Consider the following 18,720-nt stretch of genomic DNA (forward strand, 5'->3'; position numbering starts at 1 on the left):
AGTCCTGAGGGTGATCTCCCCCATGTCCACAGGTCTCTCTTCTACTCCCTGGGCTGACTGCTCCCAAACCTCTGTCTTTGGATCAGGCCACTTCCAAGGGCGTCAGACCCAGAGCCTCCATCAGCCATCTGTGCACCTGCTCCTAGACGTTACATGGGCACCCCAAACTCAGCATTCCCCACACGAAACACGTATCTTTGCCCCAGATTTGTTTCTTCTCCTGTGATCTCTAGGTCAACGATGTAACGTGCCATCTGGCCAGTGCCAGGCGAGAACTTAGCACTCGCCCTTGACTCTTCTCTTGAAAGCTGGGTCCTAGGCCTCTGAGTTTACCTTCTAAATGTCACCTGGATCCTCTTATTTCTCTCTTTTCTGCTATCATCCCCTCCCCTCCCTGCACTACTGAAACGGCCTCTCACCTGCTTTGCTGTCCTCCCTCCATTCCCCTAAGGGCTCGTTCAAAAATCCCCAGCTCTGATCACATCATTCCTCAGCTCTAAATCCTTCCAAGCTTCTCACAAACTCCCAACATCCACAGGGGACCTCAGACGCCTTCCCCAGTCTCTCCTCCTTATGCTCCCACCATGGTGAGCCTCTTCCCTGACCGACCCTTGGTCTGAGGTTCGACCACTGGTCCTGGCCCCACAGCAGGCCTTGCTGACCACTACCACCGTCTTCTCATGCTGTGTTCGGATTTCCTCTTTTCTTATGTTGGCCACAGCGCTGACCTTGTAGGCAGTGGGGCCGGCTCCCAGAACAAGCCTGGTAGCTATCGTGAGTGAAGGATGGAAAGAATGACGAAGTACAGCCTGGTGTCAGTCCAGAAGGCAGATCCACAGGGAAAGCACCTGGGCAGGCCTGGGGCATGGGTGTGACTGGAAGGTGAAGGGGACAGTAGGAATCTCCTGGGAAGTAGAAGGGCCATTGTTTCAAAGGCAGATTGTATTTGTCTTTCATGCAAAAACATGAAGACATAGCCCCTTCAAAAATTGCAACACTCATTATCAGCGGGAACTAAAAAGCAGGGGTGGTGATGGTGTGGTGTGAGGACAGAACCCTGGGTGCTAATCCCAGCTTTGCCCGCGGGACCCTGTCAGGCCCCTCCTCCTCCAGAGGCAGTGGCTGGGCCTCCGGTTACGGACGTCTCCTCCAGCCCTGAATCAATCCTGCCTGGGTGCTGACTCGGTTGGTCTGGAGCGAGGGGTGGTCCTACGGCCGTGACCAGGACTTCCCAGAGCAGAGCATTTAGGGGGTCAAATACAAAAGCTCAGAGTGCTTGAAGGCAAGTGACGCAACATACCCGAGAGGATGAAGAAGATGCCGGAGACAAAGGCCAGGATCGTTCTGTGGGGACGGATGTGGCCGATGTTGCTCAGGATGAACCCAATGAACATGAAGAAGAGGCTGACCAGCGGGAACGGTGTGGCCGACCGGATCATTTCTGATTGGGGGGGACCAGAGGACGCCGTCAGCCACCCCCAGCCGGTGCTCCTGGCGGTGTCTGGCTGGTCCCCAAAGTCCCTGCCCGCACGGGCAACCTGGGGTCCAGCCCCTCCTGCGGAGGCCGGGGAACCTCGGCGCCCACAAGGCTTTTGTCCTGAGGCAGACCTCTAGGTGCCTCTGCATTCAGGGCCTCTGTCTTCTCCAGGCAGAAACTGATTCCTCCAGCTGGGTTAGCAGGAGTCTCACCTGCTTGCCAGCACGTGGGCTGCGGCCACCTCATCTCACTTCCTCCCCTGGGGCATTTGTCATCTCTGTGGGCAAGAGCTGCTCAGAGCAGGGCAGGAGATGGTCCCTGGCCTCTGTCTTCATTAACAATAATTACTCAGGCCGTGGTCGCTGTAATGGTCTTGCCCTTGGTTCCTGAGAGATGACCTTTAAGTCCTTGGACTTTCCCAAGGGATAGGAGTACCTTTGTCACTGATTGGGGGGCCCCTGGACCACACCTGAATTTAGCAACAGATGACTCAGCATGGGAGCTGGAAAGACCGACCATGGAATAAAGGCCTGTTGGGGGAGGGCAGGGGGCTGGAGATGGTGTTCAGTCAAGTGGTCCATAGCTCAATCACTCGTGCTATGTAATGAAACCCAACAAAAACTCTGGGCACCGAAGCCTGGTCGAGCTTCCTGGTCAGTGAGCACTTCAATGTGCTGGGATGGTGATGCGTCCTGACTCTGTGGGGATGAGACGTGCAAACGCTGCCCGGCAGACCTTCCCAGACCTCACCGTAGGTGTCTCTTCCTTTGGACGGTGCTGATTTACACCCTTTATAATAAAACTGTGAAGGTAAGTATAGTGCTTTCCTGAGTTCTATTAGTTCTAGGAAATCTTTGAACCTTGGGAGGTCACGGGAACCTCCAATTTGTAGCCCACTGGTCAGAAGTGCCGTGGCCTGGGGACTTCTGAACCTGCGGCTGGCATATGAAGTGAGGGCACTCTGGTTGGGACTGTGCCCTTAGCCTGCGAAGTTTTTGCTAACTTGGGGTGATTAGTATCAGAATTGTATAGCAGGTTCACCTTGGGGATCTTGCTCTGGTGGGGCAAGGGGCGTGACGTCAGTCTCACTGGGGGCCAGAGAGCTTTGATCAGCTCCTAGAGTGCAATGGTCTGAATGTTTTTGTGCCCCCCAAATTCCTATGTTGTAACTTAATGCCCAGTGTGATGGTACGTGCGGTGGTGCTCAGGTCATGAGGGTGGAGTCCTCATGAATGGGATTAGTGCCCTGACGAAAGAGACCCCAGAGAGCAGCCCCATTCCACCCTCCATGTAAGGACACAGCAAGGGGACACCAGCTGCGAACAGAAAGAGGGCCTTCACTAGAACGTGACCACGCCAGAGCCTTGATCTTGGACTTCTAGTCCCCAGAACTCAGGGAAGTAAGTTTCTGTTGATGGGAAGTGACCTGGTCTACGGCATTCTGTTGCAGCCTGCACTGCAACACTGGGCCTGGGTACCCTCTCACTTGCCTGGGTCCCAGGGCTTAGAGACTCCAGAAACCCACCACCACTGCTGAAAAAATACTCGGCAGAGCGAGCTCTGGCGAGCTCAGGCCATCACGACCAGCCGAGTGTAAGGGCAGTCGCTCCCGAGAAACAAGCTGGTCTCCCGCCTCTTCCCCCTGCCCCGCTCTGCTCTGACCAGCCAGTGAGCCAGGTTGGACAGTCTGAGGCACCTACTTAGAACGTTGACAGTGGACTCTGACGTCAGCTGGGCGTTCACGGGCATCACGTACTCTATGGTGAAGCAGCGGCCCTGCTCCTCACCTAGGAAGACAAGAATCACTTACATTCCTGGGTCCTTCTTGAACACAGATTCGCAGTTGGTACATTCAAATGGTATTTTCAGATCTTCTAGGATCTTTGACCCACTGTGTATTTGCACCTGGGCTGGGTCCAACCAGCCCGTCCCTGGCTGCTGACCCCCTGATGTCACACCTTTCCTGGAGAAGTGCCACTGTGAAGAGCGACCCAGGTGCTGAGAGGCCACCCAAAAGCAGCCAGCACTGCAGATCCCAGACTGAGAAAACCACCTGGTGGCTGGCATGTTGCACTGGGACATACTCCGCTGATGTTGGCATTTGCCTGACTTGGGCTCCCCAGCGTAGGTGTCCAAAAGCCTTGTCAACCTCTTTGGAAGCCAGATCTTAGTGACTTCAAACTCTGCTGCAGGTCTCAGCAGAGACCGATGTCACACAGTCTAGGCAGTGGGAGGTGAGGTGTCAAATGCCACTCCCAAACCAGACCCAGCAAGCCACCAGGAGACCAGGCCTTCCGGGGTCCTCCCTGCTCACCCCCCACCCCCACCCCCAGGCCCCTGCCGTGAAGCTGGGAGGAGCAGGGGCTCCCTCTGCCCAGCGCGCACATAGGGTACAGGGCCCTTCAGGCAGCCACACTGTGGCGACTCCAGCCGGCTCAGGACGGTGGCCAGTCTGCAGGCCTGGAGATGCTCTTCCTATGCAGGGTGGTCTGGCCATGGTAAAGGGAACAAGGACGTAGTGTCCGGAGCAGCAACTCATGGGTTCCAGAGGAGCCCCGGCAGGCTGGAGGGGGGCTCAGAGGGGCAGGATCAAAGCCTGCACCCCCTGTGAAGTCGGAAGGCCCTGAGTCTGTGTTTTCTCTCTGCCATTTCATGGAAGACGAAGAGAGAACCTGCTGAGTATTTCCCGCCCTGTGGACCCAGCTAGAGGAGGTAAGTGAGGATGAGTCAACACTTCCTTCACCTCCCGGCTCTTCATTTCCTCATTTGTAAAGTGGAAATAATAACAAGGCCTCCCTTGCACTGTGTGAGGAGGCACTGAGATAAATGCAATGAGCTACGGCATGCAGGGGCATCTTTAGACCTGCGTGGTGCCAGCCTCACTTGGCCTGGGGCTGCATTCCTCTCTCCGGAGGGAGGGCCCGGACCCTGGAAATAAGGGGACTTGCTCAGATGGACATCGCAAGTCTGGGCTTGGGTCTGCGGTTCCTCTATGTCATTTCACAGGATAGAGAGACCACGTAGTATCGCAGCGCGTCATGGTTGCTGCAGCAAGCCCCGCCCAGGGTTCCTGGGGATTGTCCTCAGTGAACTGCCTCCTTCCAGGCTGGGCATCTCCTCCCAGTGGGGGCCTCTTGAGCAGGTTTTCTGGGGGGGAGGGACTGTACCTCGCTCTGGGGCAGGGCTGTCCCCAACCTCAGGCCCCCTTACCTGCCAGGAAGCACACACGCCACAGGCCCGAGTGCAGGGACAGCTTGATCTCGGTGCTCTGGTTCTGGGGCAGGACCACGCCCTCCTCCAGGTAGAGCCAGTAGTCGGTGCTGACGGCGATGCCCAGGAGACCCAGGCCACAGACGGCAAAGACACTGCTCAGCAGGGTGAGGGCCTTCCGCCCACACGCACTCATCTTCCTGGACAGCCGTGTGCACCTGCAGGTCCCACCAGCAGGGAGTGGGCTCTGGGGACAGGGGACAGGGTGAGATGGCAGTAGCAGCCACGGCTCTGAGCAGCCAAGATGGGGACCTTGGGGCAGTGGCTAATGTCACACCTGCCCGGCTAAACAGATGAGCAAGGACAATAGGACAGCTCCCTGGACAGCAGGCCACCACAATGAGAGAGGTGACACCCTCTTCCTACCCCTATCAGGACTTCACAGCTTCTTGGCAGGCCAGTACAAGGGCCCTCCCTTCCTCTCTGGGAGTCCCCCTGGCTGGATAATGCCACCCACCCATTCATTCAGCAACCTGTTGTGCTGATATGGAGGTAAGACAAACACACCACTCAGCAGCCTTGCCCTGAAGAGCTCCCATCTAGAAGAACAAATATACTCTCCAGGCAATTAAAATGCAGCTTGAGATCTGCCCTAGAGCTGGAACACGGTGGAGGGACGGAGGCGAGGAGGCTGCTGGGGCCCACTTCTCTGCGAGGAGAAGGACTCTGAGCCCCCGCTGGCCGAGAGCAGCGGAATCAGCGGGGCAAGCGGCTGAGCCTTGGGAAGAGGCAGGGGGCAGAGGAGGCTTCCCGGGACGGCGTCTTCCTCATGGACCCTAATCACGTGTTGTTCTGGGTCAGCATAGCTAAAGAAACCATACCACAATCCAGGTCCAGTGGGTCTCCTAAGCCCACCTCCTCAGAAAATGACTCTTGCCTGCTCAGCACGTGGTATTGGCAGGAACCAGCTCCGAGCCAGCCAAGGAGAGGCTGGGAGTCTGTGCAAGGTGTGCACAGATGTGCTGCAGGGAGCACACCTCCCAGTCCCTGCCAGGGCCGGGCATAGGACCAGGCCAAGAGCTGAGTAAAGTGAGGACTGAGGCTGACTGAGGCTGGCCCCCCAAGAGCCCACAGCCCAGCTCAAGGATTCTGAACTCTGCCTGCAATCTAGTCCCCCAGGGAGCGTCTAAGAATCCCTACTGCCTCGGAGATTCTGGTGCAATGAGTCTCACACGGGGACAGTGGTATCTTTAAGTGCTCCCAGGGATTCTAACATGCACCCGGGGTGCGAAGCATTGATCTTTGCTACTCCAGGTGTAATCCAGGGACCAGGAGCATCAGCACCGCCTGGGAGCTGGTGGAATCTCCGGTCCCTACAACTCTGTAAATCAGAGTCTGCATTTTAACAAGATCCAGGTGAGTTGCACACCTGAGAAGGACTGTGCCAAGCAAACAGGGATGACACTACAGTGTAGTAACTGTTGTGATGTGGAAAACCCAGGATGTGATGAGAGCCCAGAAGAGGGTGGCCCAGTGGGACTGGAGGGGCAGACAGAGCCATTTCTAAAGAGGGTAGGGCCTGGGCAACTCAGTACGTCGCCTAACCCAGTCATGCCTGCAATGTCGCTAGCTGCCAGCGTCTTTCATTGGCTTCTTGCAATAACACAGAGTCAGAAATTTTGAAACAGGATGTTCCTGTTCAGGGAAGTGTTAGGTTCCACGGCACCAAACTCAGGGGCCAGGGATGATTGCACGGACCCTACCCAAGACATGGCATCGTATCTCAGCTGAGACACAGGTGGATCGTGGCTGAGCCAGCGGGAAAGGGACAGAAGCCACACTCAGGTGTGGAGGTTTGACTGGTCTGTGGAGTCTGAGCTTGCTGTAGGAGGTGGGGGAGAGAAAAGGGGAGGAAAGTGGGCATTCTTTGCAAGAAGGGGGGACATCCTGGCCCTGATTCCTCAGCCCCAGCCCTGCCCTATCAGCTGCTCATGGGAAAGTTGATATATAGAATGATCTCCACGCTGGCCTCCTGGAGGCATGTGTGAGTTCACAAAGCTAAATCTCCCTGTCCGCTGGATCATTAAACCTGAGAGCTCGGGTTTAATCCAAGCCAGTCCCTCCTGCACTGGCTTTGACAAAAAAGGGAAAAATGAAATGCAGAACAGCCAGCCTTCCACCAAGCCAAGTCATTCTCCACTCAGTGGGGTAGGAGGCACAGTGGAGCATTTGGCTCCACTCTAATAAAGCACCTACTATGTGTGGAGCCCTGTGCTTGCTGCTGTGGAAGTGGAAAACAGAGGCACGGGTGCTTGCAGAGTTCATGAGCTGGAAAAATAGGAAACAATAGCATCATGACTATGGGGGAGGGGGGGGCAGCATCCTAGCAGATGGAAGCTTGGGTCCCAATGAGGAGGGGAGGGGTGGCAGGCAGGCTGCCTGGAGGAAGCCTAGGGAAATGGCTATTTGGATTGGCAGATGGGCTGTGATGGGGTAATGATAGTACCTTTTTATGGTGGTCTACTAAGTACTTTCACTTACATTTGAGGCTTGCAAAACCCCAAAATCTGCCAGAGAGAATGGAATTAGAATACCACGGATGGTTAGTATGGACAAGGGGAGGAGAAGAGAAAGGGGTATGATGCCCGGATGAGAACACCTGCCCCGGGTGCTGCAAGGAGCCTTGAACGGAGAGGCAGGAAAGCTGGACTTCATACTCAGCCCTGTCACGGAAGAGTTGTGTGAGCTGGAAAACTAGCCTTTCTGAGCCCTGTTTTTCTCCTGGGTAACATAGGGGGAAGAGACTAATCATAAAAGCTAAAGTTTATTGGCTCTTGTCATGGTTAGGCATTCTGTTAAGCACTTATTCTATGTTAATCCTTACAGCTCTATTACCATCCCAAGCGGAGGATCAGAGAAGTTAAGAAACTTGCCCAAGATCACTCAGCTAGCAAGTGAGCGGTACCTGCATTTGAACTTCACCCTGCCTCATTCTCAATACCTTTCTCGTGCCGTCCCTATGAGTGTTTTCCAAAGTGGGTTCCATGGAGCAGTACTTCCAAGGAATATTCTAGAAAAAGGACTCTGGTGGAAGAAAGCTTGGGAAGCACTGCATCTAGGTTTTGAAGAGTCACATTGTACATTAAAATGTTAAAGTCTTGAAAAGCCCATTTAGCTTCTCTAGTTCCAGTGTTTCCCAAACTTATTTGCCCACAGAATGGCATCTTGTTCTGTGGAACCCACTTTGGGAATGATGCTGCCCCCCATGGAGAATGAAAAAGAATTGCCCTGCCCACTCCACAAAATGCTGGGGGATTAAACGCAGCAGCAGCTATGACAGTGCCCTGGAAGATCTAACGCCCTCACCTGTGTAAGGAGTTAGTACTGTGAGAAACAGTGGGTTAATAAGCCCCTGTTTTTGGGGGGCAGACACAACAGGGCTTCTGAAATACAGCAGGCAGACAGAACGGGGCTCCTCCACTGCCTGGCTGGAGCTGAACTGCCAATTACAATGGTAAACTTGGCAGAGAGAAGAAAAAAGATTTGGATCTTGGAGATTTGGAAAGATGAAAGTAGAGAGAAGACTGGATCTGAATCTATAAAAGCAAAATATAAAAGAGGTGGTTGAAGCTGACCCAGCCTGGGAACCCCTACACTAGCAGCCTGTGAAGCCCGGAGGGAGCTGGGAGAAGGAGAAAGCCCCCTTCCAGAGTACATAGCAAATTTATGGAAGTCTGCACAGAATGGAAAACAACAATCTTATTATTAAATGACTGTATTTATACTTCTATTATGAAACCATATTTATTTATAAAGAATACCATTGATGGAGTACTGAAAGCCTTTGATCTCATCATAACCTCACAGAATCCCATAAATAGGTAGTATTAGCCCCATTTCATGGATGGGGTCTGAGGCTCAGAGATGTTGAGTAGCCTAAGGACATCCCAGGTGCGTGGCAGGTGGAGGGTTGACACCTAGGAATAATTGCAAGTCTATACTCCAGCTACACTATCTCCCTACGGAAGAAATAAATGGGTTTTAAGAAGGGTCGGAGTGAAGAGGCAGATTAGGTCACTAGGGAATCTAAGAATGAAGGCGGCATGCTAAACGGGAGACTGTCCTTGGGAATAGCCAAGTGTTGCGTGAGGGCTCCTCTCTGCCCGGTCCACCTGGGCTTGCCACGAGGGGCCAGCGGTGTTACCTTCCCATGTCAGGTTCAGGGAAGTGCACTCTAACTCAGCATTTCTGATTCTGAAAACTCCTTTTCTAGGACAGGAAGAAAACCCTCTTAATATTTCCCTCTAAGCCTGTATTAGGAAATCCAGGTCCAGAGGGGAGATTACCTGGGATTACCCAGCCAGCGCCGTGGAGGCACAAGAGTATGAGCTGGAAATCTTTTGAAAGCTGATCCAGTGCTTTTTTTCTCTGTCCTGCATGGAAAATTATAAGGCAGAAGATGAAAATTACTGTGTTTCTCTACTCTGAAAACAACACCATTATTAACACCTTAGATCACTTACTTGTAGTCTTTCTGTTCCTATGTAACTGTGCACGTGCGCACACATTTTCCTCCTCTCGCTGTCTTCAGTGGGTGGGGGCAGGGCCAGGAGTGCCCTTGCAGATACTGTGGTCTAGAGAGAGTTCCTAGTTCCCTCATAATCAGGCCTGTGCCCACGTCTTTGCTTTCACATGCTCGCTTTCCTTCCCATGAGTCCCATTCATTTGGTTTTTCTGATGGGGAAGGCAGACCACCATTTTTATAAGCTGCTGCCATCAGAGAAGATGTCTATGCTATAATATCAAATGAATAAAGCGGGATGTAAAACAACTTGTATAACTTGAACTCGACTGTGAAAACAAGTTCAGGGACTGGGAAGAAATAAACCAAAATGTCGACAGTGGATGCTTCCAGGTAATAAGGTTATGTATATTTGATTGTCTTTACATTTTTCAGCACTCAACAAAGCTTCTAAAGGAGCATGTATTATTTCTATAGGCAGAGAAGAAAACTAAAGACTAGAGCCATCAATTCTCCAATCACTGTCCTCATAAACAAAAGTGAAATGCAGGGCCCAGCTAAACTCCTGGGCTAGAGATGCTGAAATGCAGCATCATCCTTTGGAGCAAGGGGCCCAGAAGCACGGCAGCTTTGAGCCTTTTAAGATGATTATCCTGGTGCCATTACCTCTAAGTATTAACTTGTTAATTATCAGGAATTAATAGTCACTAATTATCATCCCTGGCTAGCAATTAGGAAGAAATGTCTTGTGGAGATTAAATCACTAATGGTGCATTTCCCTGCCCAAGCCAATAATAAAAAGGCTTGCAATAAAGGGCTCAGGTGCTCAGAGATAGGTGACGTTACAGGCATGAGTGAGAGCGTAGTTAGGAGCTGCTGGGGAGGATGCACAGGGTTGAACTGGAGAGAAGGAGACAGAAAGTGGAAGGACGGTCCAGTGTAGACACCTTGATCTCTGTTTCCTACTAGCCCAGAGAAAACCCAGTAGTTGATGAGGGTTTGGGGTGCAGGGGCTCTCGACAGGACTTCTGAGCCAGTTACAGCAGCTGCCCCTGTGAGCTGGCCTAGTGACTCAGCATCAGTTTGGCCAACACCCAGCAGGGTGAGCTGGTGACCAGAGGCCAACCCCCGGGGGTCCTATGGCTTTTGCTGCTTCCCATCATGCTGATCCCCTTTCTATTCTAGGGTGGTGAAAAAGTGACCACAAATTCTTTGACACTCCTCCCATTCAGAAGTGGGGTCCATACAGGCTGAGTCTTAGGCAGGTTTGTGATGACTTCAACCAATAGAGCACATGGAAGTGATGCTATGTGACTTTTGAGGCTGGGTCATAAAAGGACCTGCAGTCCACCTAGTTCCCTTGGGAGCACGCTCAAGGGGAAAGAAGTAAGAAATCATGTAAGCAGCCCAAGGCCCCTGAGATTGCCATCCACTACTGACATTTGGGGCTGGGTAGTTCTGTACTGGGAGGTGTCATGTGCATATGAAGATGCTCAGTAGCATCTCTAACCTCTATCCACCAGATGAAGTAGCACCCTAGTTATAATCAACAAAAATGTCCCCTGGGTGGCAAAACACCCGATTGAGAACCACCGACTTGGAGGCCATACATAGGTGCTCTGGTGGACAGCCTGGCTGAGCTCCCAGCCATGGGGCTACCCAGCCAGCCTGAAGTCCAGCCCAGTTGAACCTTCAGATTGCTGCAGCCCCAGCCAATATCTGACTGCATCCTCATGAGAAACTCCAAACAAGAACTTCCCAGCTGAGCACTTCCCAAATTCCTGACCCACAAAATCATGAGCAAAACGATAGTTGTGTTTTATACCATTCTGTTTTGAGGGAATTTGTTATTAGCAGAAGTTACCAAAATAACCCTATTACTCAATTAATTAGCATCTTCTTCTTACTGCCTAAGTATGATATAAACCTCAAGAGTCACTCTCTGGAATGTAGACTTAGTAATGGAGGGCCTGAGGGATCAGGCCAATCTGAGTTGGAATGCCAATTCTTCTACATCACGTCATCAGCAAGTCCCATGACCACTCTGAACCTCAGGATCTTCATCTGTATAAAGGTATAGCTTTATATCCCTTTGTGGTGAAGATTTACGCAAGTGTAATAGAATAAGGTGGCTGCTTCATGCCATCTCAGAACAGTGCTGCAGTCGGAGATTAAAACCACCCGACACCAAAGATCAATGAACAGGGCAGATTTAATAGGGTAAATGTTACTGAAAACGGGCAAAATGGTCCAGACTTCCTTGTATCCATCCTGCTCTCCAACCTCCCTCTCATCATGGCAGTTGTTCCCTGCAGAATTGTCCTCATTTCCATCCTTACCAAATTTCAGGCCCCCTGTCTCCTCTCTCACCTCCATATCAACTAAGGCATTTGGACCGAAGAGATTTTAGGTTCTTACTTCAGGAACTAAAGTGCTCTGCATAATGATATAAAGGGTGCCTTCGTGGTGGGTGGGTACCATGACATTTCTGTAGACACGGATAATAAATATAATAGCAAACATGTATCAACTGTTTAAGTATTAAGTACAACGGAGGCTCAGCGTTAGAAGGAAGTGTGTCACCTAAGCCTTGGAGACCTCTAGGCGTCATTACTGTCCTGCTCTCCCAATTTGGGACCCCCCCCCTTTAATTAGAGACACTGCCTTCCACCAAGGGGTCATGAAGCTGCCAGCTGGGTGCTGATGAGTGGCCCGTTTTCCATGCTGGCCTCACCAAGCTCTCCCTGCCACAGCGCTAATGTTCTTTGGAGAATGTGAGTATTGCCAGGCGAGGACTGGCTGTCCTTTGACAAAAGCAAAACCCAGGGAGTGTGCTCTCTGCATTTCAAGCACTCTCAGACTCAAGACTAAGAGCAAAAACCCCAGCCAGCCTGTCTGCCAGGAATGCAGGCTACAGAGCCAAGGATGCAGAGCTCTGGCACAACTCTGTGACACTGTGTGGGCAAACCTTCTAGGATGTCAGCGTCTGACAAAACTGGTTTGGCAGAAGGTTACTGATGGACTGGTTTCCATAGGAGACCAAGGGGCACCATGGGTACCCACCAAGGGCCACTGCTTTTGCAAGAAAAAGAAATCCAACCAGAGAGATTGCTGATAAGAGACTTTGTTGAAGGTCCAACAGGATAGCTTATAAGGTATCCACGACGTTTCTCCAAAGCCTGGCCATAGACATGAAGCCAAGTGGAAGAGCATATAACCAGGGAGTACCAACCAAATAGTGATAATAGTGATTATATCATTAATATTATTTTCTTTGAAAACTTTCTATACAAATTAAAAATTTTTTATGCATTACAAATGTGACCTTTCTACGCATACCATAGCATAGCCTGATTTTATTTTACTTAACTGCATCAATATTTCTGCAGTATTTTTAGTACCTGCAGAATATATATATTCTCTGATTTGGATACACCAAAACTATTAAAACCATTTCCCCTACTGTGGAACAGCTAGGTTGTTTACAAAACCCTCCCTATTGTAAACAATGATGGGCAAACACCCTTCTAGTTAAATATCTGCAGACATCTGCAAATATTTTCTCCAGATAAATTTTTTCAGGTGCAATTTCTGGAGTAAAGGGTAGGAAATATTTTAGTACTCTTACAAGCACTATCACACCTTATTCAAAAGGTTTCAAAGGCAGTTTTACCCCTGCTACCTGAGGTATATATAACAAAGGTTCCCCTGTATAGACACAGAAAATTCTCAACTGCCCCACATCAAAAGAGTCCTCCCTATATCTGTTGAGAATAAAGAAAGCAATGGAATCTGGGCTCTGCTGTGCCCTTACTGCTATCCTTGCTGTGTCAACATGATGTTCAGGACTAGCCTTCTATATTATTATTGATGCTCCAGGAAATTTCAGGGCCTCCTATGTAAATCTTACATCAGAGATTTGAGACTTTTTCAGGAATCATCATCACCAGTGAAAGACTGCAGACATATGGATGCCCAGATCAAAATCCACTGAAAAGAATCATTAGGAAGAATACTATTGTGGAGATAAAAGGGTGGACACAAAAATAACATAAAAAATCAACAGCTATAACACAGTAGCCAGCTGGAAAATATAATGCTATCTATATAGCAATAAAATGGTAAATTATAGGGGAATAAACTTAACAAGTTATGTGCTGGTGCTGCATAAAGAAAACCTTAAAACTAGTGATGAGCATAAAACAAGACTGAGAAGTAAAATAAAACATCATGTTTTTAGATAGAAAGACAATGAAAACATTTTATGAAAAATGTCAATTCTCTCTATTTTTATGAATTTAATGCAATGAATTCTTTTTAGAAGATGACAATTGATTCTGGAGTCAAATTAGAGGAAGCAACATTTGAGAATAGCCTGGAAAATCCTTTAAAAAATAAAGATAGATGAGTGGGAACTACCAGGTATGTATGCTTATTATGTAGCTACTACAATTAAATCAGTTTGATGTTGATGAAAAAATCATCAAATCAATCCATCAATGGAACTAAAAAGAGAGTTCAGACTCTGGCTAAGTTCCATGCCTGGCTCTGATGAACTAGCTTATATTAGATGAACTTGCTTTCAGACACTAACTAGACTGGCTGAATAAAGTATAAACTATATGTTTACAGACATGTAGAGAAATCAAGGAAACCAAGATTTTAGAGGTCAAGACCCAAAGATAAAAGAAACGTTTTGATATAAGCTTGACATTTTGTACAACTTCTCCACTTGAAGCATGTATGAGTTCATACGGGGTGTGGGTCTGAGAGGCTGAGCTAAGGGCTGTGAAGATCTTACAACAGATAGATGATGCTATGGAGTCAAATGTTAGAGTTCAGGGCTCACCAATGAGGACAGGTCTGATAAATAGCCCATTCTTTCAAACTGAGGACCTGGGAAGGCTCACAATTAGGTGAATAAGTAAGAGATCAGCCTTCAGAAAGATTGCAACCCATGTCAAATCAGCTCAACTCATAATAGGACATAGGCTAGCTTTGATCAACAGACTGTGAAGAGCAAAAGCAAATCCGATTTGGGGGAAGATAACACCATTAGGAACTCCTACAATTATCCATACAAATGTGTAGCATTCACTCAAAAGTTACCAGACACATCAAGAAGCAAGACCATGACAAAAAAAGACACATCACAAACAGGAATGATGGGAGTCAGAACACAACATGATGACCCTTTAACTGTGCTTTAAAAAGGGTATCATCAACTTAGAATTCCATACCCAGAAAAAATATCCTTCAGCACTGAAGGAAAAATAAACGTATTTTCAGACAAGCAAAAATTGAGGAAACCTGTCATCAGCAAACTTGCATCAAAATAAATACTCAAGAGAGCCTTCAGGCAGAATAATACAGCACAGAGGCAACACAGACATGCAGGAAAGAAGAAGGAAGAATGAGAAAAGTAATTATATGGGTAAGTCTAAATAAATAGTTGAGTGTAAAAGAAAAAATTAATAGTATGGTGGGTTTAAAATGTACATAGAACTACTTTAAAGCGAATGTGCCTTTTTCTCTCTAATTAATTTTAAGATTGTGCGTTGAACCAATAATGATGAAAATATGACTTATCAAAACTTGTGGGGTAAAGTTAGCTTAAGAAAATTATAACCTTAAGAGCATATATTAGAAAAAAAGTAAGGCTGAAAGTAAATAATCTAACTACCTGTCTCGGGAAGATGGGGAAAAATTTCAAATAAAATCCCTCCCCCAAATAAGTGGAAGAAAATAATAAGACAGCAGAAATGAATGAAAAGCAAGCAAACATCCAATACAAACAAATCCACCAGCATAACTGGTAAAGACCTAGCATGTGTGTGTGTGTGTGTGTGTGCATGAGACAGAGAGAGAATGAATATCCAGGGCTAGCAAGGTTGTGTGACACAGGCACTGCCATATACACTTGGTCAAAGTGAATGTGCAGATCTATTTGATGATGCCTACCAAAATTAAAAGTGCAATTATCGCATCGCCTAGTAATTCTGCTACTCTGTATATACTCACAACACTCCACCAAGATGCCTATAGAAGGATATCTCTGCAGCACCACATGCAATCACAAGAAACAGCAAGCAACTCAAATGACCAATGGTGGGGCTGGGGAAGTAAATTAGAATTCAGCCGTGTACTAGAATACTTTGTAACTATTAAATATGAGGAACCTCTGTCTGTTCAATATGGAAATCTCTCCAAGATTATTAAGTGCTAAATGCAAAAGTCCTGGTATGTAATGTATAGTATGGTACTCTTGGGTAAAAAAACTAATCAGGTATACTATATAAATATTTTATATGTGTGCATATATATTTATATATTTATAAATTATACATATACAAATATATAGAGACAGGAAAAAAAAGATTCCTAAGACAGTAGATAGTATATTCCAAATTGTAAGCAGACATGCTATAAGACAGTATAATGAGGCGATGGTGAACTGGCTTTGTGAGTCTAAAAGGGCTGCACCACCCACTGACAGTGAGACTGTTCATTGAGGTGAAGACTGTGAGAGCTTTGGGAGAAGAATCTAAGAGAGGGTTACTGCTGTACCCCTAGTTGTTAAACATACCTCATTTCACAGAGGGCCTGAGGATCCGGGAATCCCTCCCTCAAACAACCTCAAGTCTGTGAGAGGATCTGCTAGATGCTGGGAGACAGGCGGCCTGGTGTGTGACTCAGGCCTAGAACATCTAGAAGAACAGAGTTGTTGGCTACTTGCTCGGGTGGTGGGAGCAAAGCAGAGTCTGCTGATGCTCTGCAATCGGCTTGCACTGCTCAGGGTTTGCTGGGGCCAGGGGTTACGCAAGCACGTCCACAGACGGGTGGGCCGGGCTGAGGGCGCTGGCGCGGAGATGGCTGCCAGCGACGGCGAAGGAGCCTTGGCAGACAGAAGCTGGGGAAAACCACTGGATGCCCGTGAGTTTGAGGAAGGAACCACGAGAGAGCAAAGCCCGCAGGAAGGGAGCTACACCTTAGAAGGCCCTGGCGGGGGCATCTCTGACAAACCCAGGGAAAGGACAATGGGAGGCAGGCCCAGCCTCGAACACCCCCAAACCCAGAGAGTTCGCGCCCTCTGGTGACCGCAGCAGGAACTCTTCCGCCTCTCCTGCCTCCTCTTCCCGCTCCCCCTCCAAACTGCAGCACCAGGGAGGAGGGCAGCAAAGGAGAAAAGGGGCCAGCTGGACCCCGTGCAGGGCTCTGGGCTTCCCACCACCACACAGCTGGGCCAAGGCGGAAATAAGGGAAGCTGGACTATCGGGACTGGACGGTCCGGTTACTGGCTGGGGAACTTCGTATTAGTGAGAGGCCAGAAAAGCCACCAAGGCTGCCAAGTGTTCATCTAGAGCCAAGGGGAGAACCAGCTCCGCTGAATCAATATAAAAGAAGTGGGGGAGGGTTGCTCTGTGATTACGCCCCCAAGTACGTGTGTTCAGAGGGCTTCAGCAACTCCCTTCTTAAGGCAATGCTTTCAGAAGGAAGGGAGATGAATGCCCGTCTCCCCTTCCTTGCAGGCATGTTTCTCCATCATGATCCACCCGCTGCTGTGGCAGAAATGAGAACGTGGTGATGGCTTCCCTGTGTGAGGAGCTGGAGGCTGAGGTCCTGCCTACAGTGCAGCCAGAAGAGAAGAGAGCCGGGCAGAGGGAGGGGGCTGCTGTGCCCGCCCTGGCGGGGGACCGGCAGAGGTGCAGGGGGTGCATAGCAATGGTGCTCCCCTTGGACGCCCACCCCCAGCTCTAAGTCTCCACCCCCCTCAGAGTCTCCCCATCTCTCCCCATTTCCTGAGCCACATCTACTCCAGGAGGCATCAGAGAGGGGGGACAAGGGCTCTATTTCCTCCCTTTCTTTTCTAGCCATCCATCTGTGTTCCACAGCTCAATTAATCAAATGATTTCAGATTCAGCTCCCACCTGGAGACATACCCACTTGGACAGGCTGGCTGAGGATTTCATTAAATGATTCATAAAGAATTACCTGAATGGCTTCCTAGTCTGTAGAATGGGATTACAGTAATGCTTCCTCACAGGGTGGTTTTAGGGACTTGTGAATTGATTCCTGTGAAGGTACTTAGGATGGCAGCACTTGATAAGGGGGTGGCGGTGTAGGGCACTCACCACCGAGGCTGCTTTGGAGCTTTGCAGGTAGTGGAAACTAGTATTTTTAGTTCACAGGCCTGCATTGTGAATGCATGCTGGGCACAGACATGCATCAGAGACTCAGAATATGATCTTTGGAGCAGGCAAACAATTAGGGGGACGAGGAGGAGGAGGAGGATACGGAGGGGGAGGGTGGTGATAGCTGCTACTGATTGGACCAAACATCCATAATCTCCTTCTGCTATCGACCTGCCAAAGTCACATTATTATCTTTCTTTACATAAGGGGAACCTGAGGCTGAATACATGGTGGTCATCCAGCCCGTAACTGATAGAGATTAGATGCAAATCTAGGTGTGCCTGGTCCCCAAGCCCTGTGCATCTCTCTCCCCAAGGGCTAAGGAGACCAGCCCTTCTGGTCATCCATTTAATCCACAAATTTAAAAAATTCTGCCTTTCTTCAACAACACATAGGTGAGTTCTTGAGCAAACATCTGTCCTGACCTGACTTTCGTCACTCTCAGCCTTGCCAATGGCCATGAACCCCAGGCACACCCTTCCCTCGGCCCTACCAAGTCACACCCAGCTGTGTGGCATATAGGGACCCCGGCACGAGAGGTGACCACCAGCCCACCAGCAGATGCCCTGACCAGTCCTAACACCAGGGGTCATGAAAGGGGCCACCCCCCCATTCCTGCTCCAACAGAAATGGATTTCCATTTTGCAGCATTTGCAGAAATCAAAATTCCCTTTAGAAAAAGCAGGATTGCATACTCCCTTCTTTCTTTAGATTCCACTTAAAGAGAGCTGCGAGGGGGAGTTGCAAACCACATAATTCACTGGCATGAAGTCCTAATTGTCGGCAATTAGAAGCCTGTTCCAGCGGCCGCCTCCTCCGGCTCACACCTCCAGCAGCCCGACCCAGCATGTACCATCGCTGTCCCCGTGGCTACTGGGTGCAGTAAAAGCCAGTGAGAAATGAAAAACAACTTGGTACCCTGCGTCTTAATATGTGTAGACAGGAAAAATGTTCAGACTTGATCTAATTTTGGTGACACTGGCCATCGATCAGATCCAGGCTGCGGAATCCTGCAGAGTGAGCCGGGCCCAGGGATTCTCTTTCCTCGGCATCCGGACTCTGATTCTGCTGCTTTTCTCCCTTATGGAAACGTTGGCCGCCTCCATTCCTGGAGACTGATGTTGACTGGACGAGGACTGTGTGCCAGACACTGTTCCAAGCAATTTACACATATTAATTCACGTAATTCTTGCAAAATACCCCTTGGGGTATGCACTGTTATTAAAATGGAGGTAGTACTAGTAGCTTTTTAATAGGATAATGAGAATTAAGTGAGCTAACATGCAACCAGCTTAAAATAGGAGCTCCAAACTGGTGCA

The 18,720-nt window shown here is 49.2% G+C and overlaps 1 protein-coding gene across 3 annotated transcripts in view; it reads right to left on the reverse strand.

Moving 5' to 3' along the window:
• Positions 1 to 18,720, reverse strand: part of CACNG5 (calcium voltage-gated channel auxiliary subunit gamma 5) — a 49,109-nt gene that overhangs the window by 5,109 nt on the left and 25,280 nt on the right. For 2 of the 3 annotated variants that reach the window (XM_036997666.2, XM_036997669.2), the window contains exons 2-5: positions 9,034 to 9,120; positions 4,688 to 4,934; positions 3,178 to 3,264; positions 1,301 to 1,441 (exon numbers count right to left, since the gene is read on the reverse strand). In XM_036997666.2, coding sequence (XP_036853561.1) covers positions 1,301 to 1,441; positions 3,178 to 3,264; positions 4,688 to 4,883 — 424 coding nt within the window. In that variant the 5' untranslated portion in view covers positions 4,884 to 4,934; positions 9,034 to 9,120. The remainder of the gene's footprint in view (positions 1 to 1,300; positions 1,442 to 3,177; positions 3,265 to 4,687; positions 4,935 to 9,033; positions 9,121 to 18,720) is intronic. The other variant, XM_036997667.2, reaches the window with a different exon arrangement.

Source organism: Manis javanica, chromosome 4, assembly GCF_040802235.1.
Source record: "Manis javanica isolate MJ-LG chromosome 4, MJ_LKY, whole genome shotgun sequence".
NCBI lineage: Eukaryota > Metazoa > Chordata > Mammalia > Pholidota > Manidae > Manis > Manis javanica.